This window comes from Pelecanus crispus, chromosome 6 (assembly GCF_030463565.1).
Source record: "Pelecanus crispus isolate bPelCri1 chromosome 6, bPelCri1.pri, whole genome shotgun sequence".
NCBI lineage: Eukaryota > Metazoa > Chordata > Aves > Pelecaniformes > Pelecanidae > Pelecanus > Pelecanus crispus.
Window position 1 is genome coordinate 16,627,887 of NC_134648.1, and position 13,832 is coordinate 16,641,718.

Below are 13,832 nucleotides of genomic sequence, written 5' to 3' on the forward strand. Positions count from 1 at the left end.
TCCAATCAAAAAATATGCTCACCCACTCTGTTTTAATCTGTCCTATGAATGTTAACATAAATTTGTTGCAGTCAAATTCTCTTAAGAAGAAAAGCAACATTATAAACTACATTGTACCCACCTGTTAACTCTGAAATCACTGTTGAGAAATTTTTATGTTGGTTGGAGAATAGACTTGTTTCTGTTGTCCTTCTCTCAATCTGGACTTTGTGCCTTGATAAATTGCATGATTTGTAGACCGCAGCATGCCACATACACTGACTTCTTTATAACAATGCTGATTCATTTGAAAATAGAAAATTTGCACATACTCAGATGTACGAGACATGTAATGGGGAAGCTGCCTTCCCCTGCGTGAATAAAAAGCAACCTGGAGTCAGGAGCACAATGAACACTCCTCAATCATCTCGGTTCCTTCTATTCTCTTAACCAGCTACAATCTCTGCATGAATGGCTTGATATCTGTTATAAGTAATTGCTCTGAACTGGAATTCTCTCACCCATAACTTGAAGAACTCTTCAGTTTTTGATTCCTGCTATGCACGTCACTCCTTTGCACTAAGATGGAGCTGCCTGATTTTCACTAAGGAACAGTATCCAATTTCTTCTCTTCTACCAGGTTGATACTTCACATTCAAAGATCTGCTTCATCACAATTCTTTGTCAATAATCAAAAATGCAAACATATCTCCTTCTCTCTCTTTCTCTCTGTCCTTCTTGCTTTTGGAATTGCTGCTGATCAAAAAGCGTTCCTGGGTCTCTCTCCTATGAAAATTCCAGGTTTTATGCTTGGAGGAGGAAGGAGGGTAACAAAAAAAAGGTTACTTGAAAAATTATAATCTACTTAGTGGGCAGTAAAGGCTGGATGGGAGGAATAACCTTTAAAGATTATTTGAGAAAATGAAGAGAAATTGATATTCAATGTGAATACTAGAACCTAAACATTAACAATAACAACTTTCCATAATAAGCATCTCCCGGGCTAAGGCATCCTTTGCTTTCAGATTTTTACTTCAGGCCCCAATCCAGCAAAGTACTTAAGCCTGAGCAGTATTATTGAACTCAACCTATGTCAATGGGATTGGCTCATATGCTTACATTTAAGCATGTACTTAAGTGCTTTGCTGGATCAGAGCCTTGCTTGTTCTAGTCTATGGTGACCTTATAAGTGGGAAGTTATCTATCAAGCACAATTACATTTCAAATGTGTAAGGGATATCCATTGCTAATCACGCAGCAGGTTTTATGATACTGGATGAAACAGCTATCTGCGGTACAGATCAGACTCCACATTTTTTCCATGTAGACAAACAGTCCGAGTTGAACACCAGCCATTCAGACTTAAGTATCCGAGAGCTGCCAGTCTGCAATGCACTACTACAAAATTGATTTGTTAAAACTCCCTTCCAGTGGTTGTTACACTAATAGTTTAGCACCTTCATTGGAAATTATCATACACATCCAGCATCACAGTCCAGAGAACTTTTTCTTACTTGTAATCCATGATCTTCTTAAAGCTGAACATGCATCACATTTCACAGAGTTCCTTTCTAGAGAACAGAAATCTTATTGATTGCTTTTCCTGTGTCTGTCTCCACTTCCTCTTTCATCTTAAATGCTTTCAGAGAAGATCAAAAGTAGCCCAAGTTGCCTTGTTGTAAGTATAGATAGACCCTGAGCCCCACTGAAGTGCTGTACTATTATCTGTTTCCTCTGATAATGCAGCAAATGCAGATCCAGTAATAGAGAAAGGAGTGTGCCAGCAGAGGCCCCCAGTATGCCAGCAGTGGCAAACTTTTTGCTGCCTGCCTTAGGAAGAAGGAAAGAAAGCATCCTAGTCAATCTCCATGGAAATAGTTTGCATGACTTGTGAGCAGCCCACCTGGAGCCTCCTCATATTTCAAGCCTGCAGGAAGGGAATTTTGGAATCTGCTCCAGAAACGTCTGAAGGTCAGCACAAAGAGCAAACCCCTGAGAACAATGGCAAAAGATAAAATGGGCAGATGGGCAGAAAAAACACTGGAGGACAAACATGGTATCAGGATCAAACACTTATTAGCTTATTGTAAATTGATAATAAGGGATTTATAATCCTAAGGGTCAGCTCCTTACAGGTAAGATGCTGGCCTCTCTCCACTAGACCTGGTCCTTAGATGGTGTAAAGGTGACAGTTTGTTCACATCAGCACAGATCCCAGGGGGACATTTCTTTGGTGAAAGGTCGCTAAGAATTCCATAGCAGCTCCCCTGAGTCTGACCCTGCTTTATCAAAGTCAACATACAGCTAAGGCATACAGAAAACATGTGTCAGCTATTGCATACAAAGCTCCTTAAAGCCAGATATACATCCTTTGACACAAAACCATGGTTTTCAGTCCTGCTTTTAAGGCCAGAGGGTTTATAACAAACTTAATTTATATTCAGAGGTTAAATCTCATATTTGTGAAGTGCTGAGATTATTTGTACACGGGCTACTCAAACTGATTTTAAAAAAATCTTATTGGTGTGTGTACACATATACACCTTTCCTTTATGTATATAAATTTGTTTACAAATAGAGCATTTTTTAAAAATCGTAGCTTCTTTGAAACGTACTTATAAGTTTTAAAAGATGCCATGGTCATATGATAAATAATGGCTAAATTATGAGTTCTTAAAGTAGTAGAATGGCAGTAATAACTAGATCAAAGACTTCCCAATGTTAATATCCATGAGTAATAAACAATGGTATTTTCTATCCTGTAATGCATGTCATGGTCCTGATCCACAAGGCTTCACATTTTTTTGCCTGCACACAGGCACGCACAGGCTCACAGAGCAGATGTGAAGTCACAAGTCTCTAATGTAATTCATGCTCCAGTTCAGCAACTGTGAGGGTGTGCTGAAGACAACGCTGTGACTAATATGGCCAAGAAATTCCTGAGAGAATAAGAATGACTTAACAGTTCTGAGAAACTCTTCCTCTGGGTTATTATCCCATAGAGAGAGCGAGCGGGTTTTAGTGGTCTTAACCAAACAAACACCTCTGAGAAACTAGACATATTCCCTCTGAGATTACAGTGAATGAAAAACAAAAAAACATCTTATGTTAAAAGCAGTTTGAAGCATTCATGATACTGTCAGTGAAGTACTTGAACTTCTTCCTGCTTTGAGCATCAGGCCAGAGTTTCCATACTCCCAAAGGAAACTATGCATTGGCTGAAAAAAAAGAAAAGAGTAAAGTCCCATTTACCCTACTGTTCTCTTTCACAGCTGGCTTGACTGAACAGGAGTGAGGCATGGGCACATGTAGTGACTATTACAGCCACCAGCAAACAATGCAATAGCAACTCAAATGGGCGCCTGTTTAAATGATTTACATCTGGGACACTCTGCTTACACGCACCAACGTAGCTGAAAGGGAAATTGCTTGAAAACTGTATTTTCTTGTAGCTTTCTCCAAGTCCTTGAGCTAGCTGGCAAATGAAAGATGTGATCCAGTCCCAGGGCACTGAAAGCCAGAAAGAGAAGTAAAAAACTACTTGACTAATGACTTAAGACAATTTTAAGATTTCAGAAGTATCAGCCTCCTTTTTTCTAACACCACCTCCTTACGTTGCCTAGAGCAACTCTGCCATCCTAACACAGGTGAAACACACAAAGTAAAGCTTTCTTATATACATGAAGTAATGAGCAGTAACAATTTCCTCGACTGCCTCTCATGCATCTTAAGCTGTATCCAAGCAAATCAAGTTAACAGGGTAAGCAAATCAAGTTAACAGGGTAGATGGGGAGAAGAAAGATAACTGTGACTAAGAACCAAGGCTACAACTCGACTGTAGGCACTCCCACAGATTTCTCAGCTCAGTCTTCTGTGCTCCTTTTGTCTCTGAAAAAATAACATCAGTAAAAATAGTTCTAATATCTAACCTTTTTCTGTGTTATGTTTCTTAATGTGCTGAGACAGTGATTAGCACAATTAAGCACTGATTGCAGGCTGAAGTTCATTACTGGTGCATTACTGTGGCGCTCTATTTGCTGGTACATAGCATTTGAGCATCCCTTAAGAGAACATCTGATAGCATCACTCATCTATCTGCATTGTCATACAGTCCAGATGGTTGCAGTATGTAGGCAACTGGGAACCAGAGCAGCAGGAGGAGTACCTCCTGCTGCAGTTTTCCCTCTGGTGCTAATCTTGATGCATTTGGATTGGATTAGTCTGCTGGTTAGGAAGTCTACAGCTCTGGGTAGATGCACCCAAAGACCTAGCAAACGAAATAAACCAGAGCAGCTGCACTCAGTAGCTTGCCAGTTATCAAATAGCCAGATTTGCCCATAAAAACTCAGTAAAAGATTATGCAGCTCAGCCAAGTGACAATTCCCTACTGTGCAGAGTGAATTGTCTTTTGAATTCCACAAGGGTGGCATTCTGTTGCAAATGGGTCTGTTATTAAAGATCAATTCAGAAATCTGTGTACTTCAGCAGATTAACCGTTACCATGATGTACAAACCCAGAGACAAAGAGGAAACGACTTCTTCCATTTGGCAAATGCAATTTTATTTCTGGATTAGTTGTAAGAGTTAAAATTTTAAACATTCTAACATGTGTACTCTGCCAGACACATTAATTGGCATACTGGAACAATACTGCAAATGAAGAAAGTTGATGTAATTAATCATGTCCATGTAAGTACAGAGTTCTCAGGAACACAATTGCTATTTTTCTGTGTTACAGAAAGGAGAGTTTCCAAACCTTGAAAAGGCAAGACTTCAGTGGGAATTTGGTATACCAAAGAACTATAAACTGGCTCTCATTAGTCCAGGTAAAAAAAAAAAAAATCTAACCACAATATGAAAACCAGAATACAAACTGGCAGATACAAGGAAGGAAGACCGACATTTCTAAGGAGATATCTTAATAATATAACAAAATTACTAAGTCTGTAACTGTAATCATACTTATTTAAAGTCAGGTTAGTATAGATTTTCCGGTCTTCAGGAATTTATTTAAACAGAAGACATACAGTCACCAAGAATGAAATATTACACTTAGTGACTTCCTGCACGGTTTAGTCTCTGAGCCTCACATAGCCTCACTGAGAACAAAGTACATAACTGCAGACAGTGAATCACACCCAAATTTTACACACCCATGACTATATGAGGGAGTAATTTTGCAACCAATACAAATACTCAGTAGTACAACTGTGACTACACATAATGATTTTATCTGGACTACTTGCTAGCTATTTACTTTGCTGATAGAGAAGATTCTTTATACTGTATAAGCATCACCAAAATTATTCCTTATAATACTAGCACTCCTGGTATTACTGGTTCTTCCACCAGCAGGGTTTTTAAACTCAAAACAACTTACAACTGAGCAACAGAAGTGGACATTAAGAGAGCTACAAGAATATGAGTGAGAACAGAAGTTACCTATATATATATATATATTCCCATTTCCCCATGGAAAAAATCACTATGTACGGAATAAAAATATAATCCTTTTCACACCCAAACTGGCCTGTGAACGTGCAATCACAAGTGTTGCATGTGGGAACAGACATCTGTGTTCTATCTTCATTTATCACTTTGGTGTCTATTTCCAGGAAAATTGGAAGATTATTTTGAAAATTTGGCCCCCCAAGACAGCAAAAAATAGACTGAGTTCTCACAGACCAAACTATGCTCACTGGCAGTCCTTCTCAATGATTTTGCAAGAATTTCTTGCTGTATGTCTATAGAATGATTTGAAATTACTCAAATTACCTGAAGAATCTAAAGTCTTTAGTTCAATTTATAGGTCTGATTATTCACATTTCTTTCAAATAAAGACACATTTCATGTGGTTATTGATTTCCTATTAATTTACAGAGCAGCAGGTTTCTGCAGGGGAAAGACTTCGTTTCTCCAGCGTAGCCTTCTTTAAAAAAATGTCCTGCAGAAAAAAAAGAAAAAGAGATAGTGAAACAGATGCTGTTAGCTGTAGTGCAATTTTTAGTCTTTCTGGTAAGCACAGTTTTATATAACTGGATCTCAGCTGACTCATTTTGCTTTCTATTGTAAGTAATAATTGAGAAGACCACAAATACCCACATGCAACAAGAAATCTTACCTTGGTTCTTCTAGAGATCTATGGCTGTACTTACAGTAATTACAGCATAGAGAAACCATACACAGTAAACTGAGTTTGTGACACAAGGATAATTTGGAGACAACCCCATTGTATAGTGACAACTAACACAGGCAAACTTCAGTGAAAACCAAACAGTCATGAATACTTGTTTACAGGCACACTGTCATCTAACACAAATGGAAACTTGTTCTTTGGACAAGCCGTAACAAGGAAGTAATTTGTAGTTACTCATATACTTGTGAATTCACAAAGCCACAGCAGTGGTCCACAGATAAGGAAAAAAATTAGATAAATCCTACTTGTTTAGGAAGGGCCTATTTATTTCATAGTCTGGCAGATCACAAACTAATTCTGGAGAAGACCTCTAAGGGACATTATGAAATAGAAACTAAATACTTATATTTTAATAGGACAGGCATGGCAAAAGCCCAAAGAACACTCCAGCATGCCAGAACAAAAGCAAGTGTGGCATGCAATGCACAGGCAGGCACATGCTGAAAAAATAATGCAGCCTCACGATGGACAGTCATGTTAACCCAGGTCTGGCTATTCACCATGAGGGAACACTGCAGTGGCTACAGCTGCAGGAGATACCCTTGTCTGTACACAGGTGCACTGCCTTCAAAAACCTTTCTGTGTGTGTTGGGACTGACTGTTGATGAGGGAATAGTACGGCTAAATATACAGAATATGAAAACAAAAATAACAGTGACAGTTATTTCCTTGCTTGTTAGTTTATGCACAGGTATCAAACACAATTTTACAGCAATCTTCAGTCGGTGTTAGCCAGTGAAACTATACTGATTTACAGCAACTAATACTCTAGTATTCCACATAGAACAAGAGTCCGGGTTAACAGTGACTTCAAAACTTTCTTCTGCCATTTTACTTGGTAGCAAGGATATCTTCAAATCTTTTCTTTCAGTCAAGCTAGAAAACACTGGTCATGCTTTTGAAACTGTTTGTCCAAAGTAAAGCAAGTTGTATCGACTTGATAGCTCTATCACACTTTAAGCCATAGATTCTGTTTCACACCTATGATGATTATCTTTAAAAAAAGGACTCTGAGAATGCCACAAATTGCCAAGACACCCAAATCACTTAGCTCTTTTGAAAATTTTACACTTAGGTCAGCTTAGACAAGGATAGTAATTGCAATCTAATTAAACTACCAAACAGAATTAAATGTCTGGTTGTGATGAAGAATGCTTACGGACATTTGTTCCCCCAAATTATGATCCATGGGACCACAGTAAGTGATACAGACTGAAGTAAGCGATTTCCACAAAAAAAAAACAAAACAAAAAACACATAAACAAAACAAAAAAATCCCAAAAGCCCAAACAAAAACCACCACCCCCCCCCCCAAATTCTCAAACTTTAAACCAAAAGTATGAGTGCGTAGTCACCTACAACCAATTCTGAGAATCACCATTTTGAAAAGTCTGGAAACCACTGCTGTAATGCATGATAGCTACTTATAACTATCAAATTTGCAACTATATGATGCAGAAGGTTATGCAGTCCACAAGAAGTAAATACTTGAAATATGTCTGATAAAAAAAGCAAAGTGTATAGACTATTGTTACTAGCCTTTTAATCCCCAGAGAAAGAAAGTTTATGCACTTACATTTCGTCATCGTATTCCTTTGGAGGTGATGCTGCAATGACTAAGTCAATCCAATCCTGAAAAAGAAATGCACAAGCAAACATGTACTGCCAAATACTGCTTTTAGAGATGGTTAGTAGACCACCATGGAATATCAGATAGAGAATCAGGAAGGCAATCTATTCCTGGAAAACCACAGGGAGCAGCAGAAAGATCTCTATTAAAGACTTCTATAGGAAGACCATTTCAAGATTGAGCTGTTTGATTTGTACCCTGAAATTAAAGAAAAATCTACTGGTCTTGCAACAAGCTTTTAAAAATAATTGTTCTAGGAATCATCCTGTATTTGGTCACCTTAGCAATTAATGCAGTTCTTGACGAGAGAACATTCATTGTAGCTGAAATGCAGTGTTACTTGTACATTAAGAAATCAAAGATAAGATAAACTATTATCATAAAATTCCAATAAGTTTGCAAGTCATTTTCAATATCAAAAAGAAATTCTACAGATAAACGTACTATAAACACTCAGAATGTAATGTATTTAAATACCAATCTTGACGTGTGGCTAAATGCCATGAACTTTCACAGTAAATTATGTGCATGATTTTCAGAGATGCTATATATCAGTATCTTCTGCAGATTTCAGCTCACTTTGGTAGTACATGGCATACCTGTTACTTTTGACGCTTGCGATCTTATTGGCGTTGATGTGACAATGTTATGAAAGAAAAATATACCTCGTATGAGCATTGGAAGTAGAATGAAAAAATATTCCAGGTTACTTACCCCACCCATGTTCCAAGCTTTTGCTAGAGTTGCCTGTGCTTCTGCCAGCCTGCTGTCAATTAATATCTTGCCATTTACAGCTAGTATTTCATCCCCTTTCACTACGCCTCCTGGTGAAGAGACCAATATGGTATACATACACGTAAGCAAAAAAATTTCTGCGAGTCTTTTCAGTCCCATATTTATGCAGTACTGAGTATAATGGAAAGTGTCTTCACTACATGTGAAGGCTTACACTAAAAATTGATATAGACAAGAAAGTTTGCTACAGGCAAAAGCAAAAGGAATTTTTAGGCATTGAAAAGCCACACTAATCTCATTGATCATGACCAGTAAGAAACTACTTCAACAAGATTTTCTGTAGCAGCAGTTTGCCTGTCTGGGTAATCTGTCTATACAGCTTACAAATTGTGGTTGATTGTAGGGTGTTACTACTATGAAAATGGCATCATTACTTAAATACCTCAAGGTATAAGTAGCATTTGTCAAGGGTTTGCATGGCTGTCATTCCTTTGCAATAGCATGTGTAACGTTTAGTCCTTCGAACTGATTTTGACTTGCTAATCTGGAATGAAGCACAATCAGCTAACTGGGACTGGATTCAAAGCAGGAAAAACACAGATGGTAAGGGGACAGCCTTAGCTATAGGAGAGCCTCACAACAGTGAAGAGTCAAAAAGAAACAAAGTACTTAAGAGATCAAGTGGCTGAGATGCTTTCACAGCAAGCATGACTTGAACTTAGGTGCTGGTTGGGACAAGGTCAGCAAAGACAACATAAGGAGATATTGTCCTGTCCATCTACCTGGTGGTCATCACCAGGGTTCTCAAGGAAAGAATGAAAGATACTGGCCACCAAGAGCAAAGCCTGGATATTGGTATGCATGTGCTTGTGCCTTCCAGAGGGCTAAGCTGTTAGCCAGAAGGCTCTGGCCTTTAGTGGGATTTTGGGAGTAAAGCCAGGTGTTTTACAAAACAAACTACTATTGAAAGTAGCATTAAGAACAAAAAACTAAGCAGTGTAGCATAGCCATGGTCTAGTAATTGATTTGCACATGGAAGTACTACAAATGTCATTGCTTGGCAATTATGAAATAATGAAGACATACTCTACTTTCCTTAATTAACAGACTACCCCAGAGAATTAGGTGTTGGTTTGTTTTTTGTTTTGTTGGGTTTTTTGTTTGTTTTTGTTTTTTTGTTTTTTTCTTTTTTAGTATCAGACTGGAAAAAGGGGAGTCATTAGAAGAAGAGCTCTACATTTTCAGGCCATGTTACTGAAAATTCTGTTATGATAAAAATACAGCAGCAGTGATCATTTCTTCTTAAACAATATTCATAAAGTTTACATAATTATTTATTTAAGCAGCACCCTTCAAACCGTGAGCCTCTTTCTGAGCTGCCCTTAGAGCTGAGACAGAACTTGGCTGCCTTGGATAATCTAAGCGTGCCTCTCAGTACTAGGCATAGCTATGAAGTCAGTCAACAACTCTCAGCCAGTGTAAGGAGCCACTTTGCAGCAGCATTCAAATTCCCCTTTGTTACTCACCATGTTTGTCTGCAGCACCACCCTCATAGATGGCAGACACAACTATCTTTCCAATCGGAGAATCAATTCCTCCCTCGACTGCAAGGTCTAATGATCCCTCCTATTAAAAAGTTTTAGTTCAGAAAAGGCTGTTAATTTTTGCAATCAACAGGACCTTATTTTTTCCCTCTTCCCAGTAAATGGGACTGTACATGAAATGCTTACATGAACCCTTTAAATATCAATCAAATAATATAGTATTTACCTTTTTAATTCGTAATAGCCGTACATCTTTGCCCATAATCTGCTCTGGGGTAAACTATGAAAAGATATGATTAGTCATTTCCACCTTGGAAACACAAATCAATTAAGCTGATCTATGCAGTTCATGGGAGAAAAGGGACCTTTCCCTCCTCCAAAATAGTGTTAGAGGAAGATCAGAATACCAGATCATCTTTTCCTGTAAGAAAGCTCCCTTTCAACATGACTAGAAAAGACAAACATGCAGACCCCAGCAAACCAACAAGCAAGAACCGTACCCCCTTCCCAGCCCTCAAAATCAAGAATGTGCTTTTTCCAGTGTATTTCATATTAAACAGCAAGACATATTTGAATTCTCTCCTTACCATTGAATATGGATCAAAATCTTCCAAATATTTCTGGAAGCCCTGAGAATAAAACAATACTTAATTGTAAAAACACCAGGCTCATGCACACACTTAACACACACATTCCATTTTATTTATTAGTGAGAGAACATGTAATTCTGTAAGCTATGAAAGAAGACAGTAAATGGAGAAAAGCACAGAAAGGCAGCAAATAGCCTGCCCTGACAGTCAGAAGACATTTCAAAACCTTACGACAGATCAGCGGTTTGAGCTGGTCATACTATAGAGCAATTCTGAGGATGGTTTACCACCCTGTCAGCTCCACACTTCCTCTCTACACCTGACAGAACAGAAACAAATCTTGAAAGCATCATGGGCACATATGTTCTGCCACACTCTTCTGAGCAACCTTTCTTGGGACTATCACCATGCTGGGCACTATCTAACACAGGCACAAGTGACAGGCTCCAATTCGTCTGCCAGCAGCACTACTCCACAGTGTCTGGGTTTTAGGACCCTCTTCCAGCCCCCTTCTCTCTTCCTTTCCATGGAGTTTCAGGGAGTTGGCTCCCTACCACAAGCAAACACAGGACAGAAACCGATTTTGTTCTCATATGGTTCTGTGGAGAAGTTTTGGCAGGGAGCATCTGAAATGGGGAAGATAATACTGCAGTTAGGTAGAGCAAGTTTTAAGCTTTGTGAGGACTCACACCTTCTTAAACTTTCAAAACCTAGTGCATTACCCTTGTCAGACCAACACTGCAGGGGAAAAAGCAGGAGTTACTTTTTCTGCAAATATGAGAGTTCCTGAACCAGCAATCAGGAATCAATGGTGTTTGGGTGGTGGTTTCTTGAGGAGGATTAGGAGTTTCTAGGTGAGACTGTATGGGCAATGCTGGAGATTTATAAAAACTCTGCACTTAACCTGCACGTTAAATTAACGGCTTCAGGACTTAACACCAATCTTTACCGATGCACCTTAATGCTGTATCACTCTTGTGGCTTCAAGCTGCAATAACCTGGGCATATAGGAACAACACAAAACCACACAACCCTTTGCTGACACAGCAGGCAAGCCAATATCTGACACGGGCCAGTGGTTCAGTGCGTGATCAGGCTTGATATATTCATTATTGCTCTCTTTTCTACTGGATCCACCTGATGAAAAAGTCTATTCCACTCTCAGACTCAGCTAAGCCTTTTTCCACTTGTAATTTAAATGCACAGCTTAAGGTTCCTCTGGTATCTTTAAGGGCTGGCTGTTAAATGACAAAGCTGCAGCAGAAAACACTAATGCCTCCTCCTGTTATCATCTTTATCATCTCTCAGTTGCCTGTATAATTTTGACATGACTATGAATGATCCTCTGGGGTCAGATCTCATTCTTACCACCACTGTCTCTGACAAAGTCAGTGAGCACTACTACACAGGTCTGCACTAGCAGACCCTCACATGTACAACAGTGCTGCCTATTTGTCTAACCACACTTATACAGACCATGCAACAGTGGTGCTGATGACTCTTGCGTGGACTGGCAGTCATTACACACAGGCATACTAAGTTGCATAGCGTGAACCCTGGCTTTCCTGCAGGCTGCCTCTTTCTTCACCTTTTCCCCGAGATCAAAGACCAACTTGAGCAAATCATGTCTTTGTTCTGCGTTTCTTCCGAGACAGAAGAATCATTTGCAAGGGTTGAAGCATGACTTTGTCTCCTCAGGCTCCAGAGAGCTAAATCTTCAGGGCACAACTGCAGAACTTTTACTTACTGCCACAAGTGTGGATTTTTTCCATAGGGAAATAGTATTTAAAGCATCTTTTGGGAATAGGAACACGAGAGACCTTATTTAGTATTTCAATTAGTATGGGTTGCATTACATTTGTTAACTGCTAACTTTGAGGAACTAAATAAATGGGAATTTGATCACAGACTTCAGCAAGGGTACAATTTCATCTTGGGGGAAAAAAACTCAATCATTCATTCATTTACAAAGTGTATTGATATTATGAAGAGTTTCACTAAAACTCTTTACTAAAACTCTTACTAAAACTAAAACTAAGAGAAACATTTTACAACGACAGCTACCTAAACAACTAACAGTTTGAATAGCGGAATTTGTATTGTCCTTTGGAATCATGGCTGAAGTAGACATCTATGGTCTTGGAGCAAGCAACTTAGAGGAAAGAACGCCAATCTCAGCCAAGTCACTAATTCGTTATGTAATCTAAAGGAAGTCATTGAACTCTCTTTGTCCCAGGTTGCCCTCATGAAAAACAGATGTTACCCTTGAAGAAAGTTTTCCTGGGAAAATAATTTTTAAACAGGAAAAAACACCCTAAAAACCTCACAACACAAAAACCTGCAAACAAAGAAGTGATATGAACTGGATCCAATAACGTACAAATACAGCTATGATACAATGAAGACATCCACTGAACTGTAATAAATCTTCCCAGAAATGGGCATCACAAATTTGGAGAGCAGACAGCGCACTCTATATCCAAGCAGGGACTAATGAACCAAGCAACACCAAGTGGAAACCACAGTGCTAAGCCTACCCTCCCACTACTCAGGACATCTCAAGCGAAAAAGAGTTAAGACCATTCCGATCCTTTCTTGACTTGCAATAACATTCATAGGACTGAACATAAGTAGAATCTGGAACATTAAAATGTTCGATTGCACTGAAACAACTATCTGTCTGGACTTCTAGATGAAACATAAAGTTACTCCTTGAGAAAACCCCAACCAAACCACAAGCATCTAAGCCAATGGTACTGCTTACTGAAGTTTCTAGCATCAATAGTCAATAGCAATTGAGATCTGACTGAAATAAACAAAACAGAATTAAAGAGAAACCTGTGACGAGATGTAATAAAATTTTCCAAAACCCACATTTACTGAGAACACAGCTGTTGTATATACAGAACATACTAACATTCAACGGCAACTGAACAATCTCAAAGTTTGATTTATCTCAGTCAAATCCAGTCTTCCCTTCTAGATCTAGATTAAACTGATCAAAAAGACAAAAATTGTTAATCTTAATGGTGTACTACTCAAAAGCTCACACTATGAGCTCACAACTGCGTGCCAACATTTTCATATAACATGGCAATGCATCTAACTTAAGTTTTTTGCACAGAAACTGGCACATTGAACAGTAGCAGAGAAGGTGA

General features: G+C 38.7%; 1 protein-coding gene across 1 annotated transcript in view; it reads right to left on the reverse strand.

Moving 5' to 3' along the window:
• Positions 1 to 6,696: 6,696 nt before the first annotated feature.
• Positions 6,697 to 13,832, reverse strand: part of USH1C (USH1 protein network component harmonin) — a 52,600-nt gene continuing 45,464 nt past the window's right edge. Inside the window, exons 21-26 of the mRNA XM_075712427.1 lie at positions 10,672 to 10,713; positions 10,311 to 10,364; positions 10,067 to 10,166; positions 8,520 to 8,629; positions 7,752 to 7,807; positions 6,697 to 6,796 (exon numbers count right to left, since the gene is read on the reverse strand). Coding sequence (XP_075568542.1) covers positions 6,697 to 6,796; positions 7,752 to 7,807; positions 8,520 to 8,629; positions 10,067 to 10,166; positions 10,311 to 10,364; positions 10,672 to 10,713 — 462 coding nt within the window. The remainder of the gene's footprint in view (positions 6,797 to 7,751; positions 7,808 to 8,519; positions 8,630 to 10,066; positions 10,167 to 10,310; positions 10,365 to 10,671; positions 10,714 to 13,832) is intronic.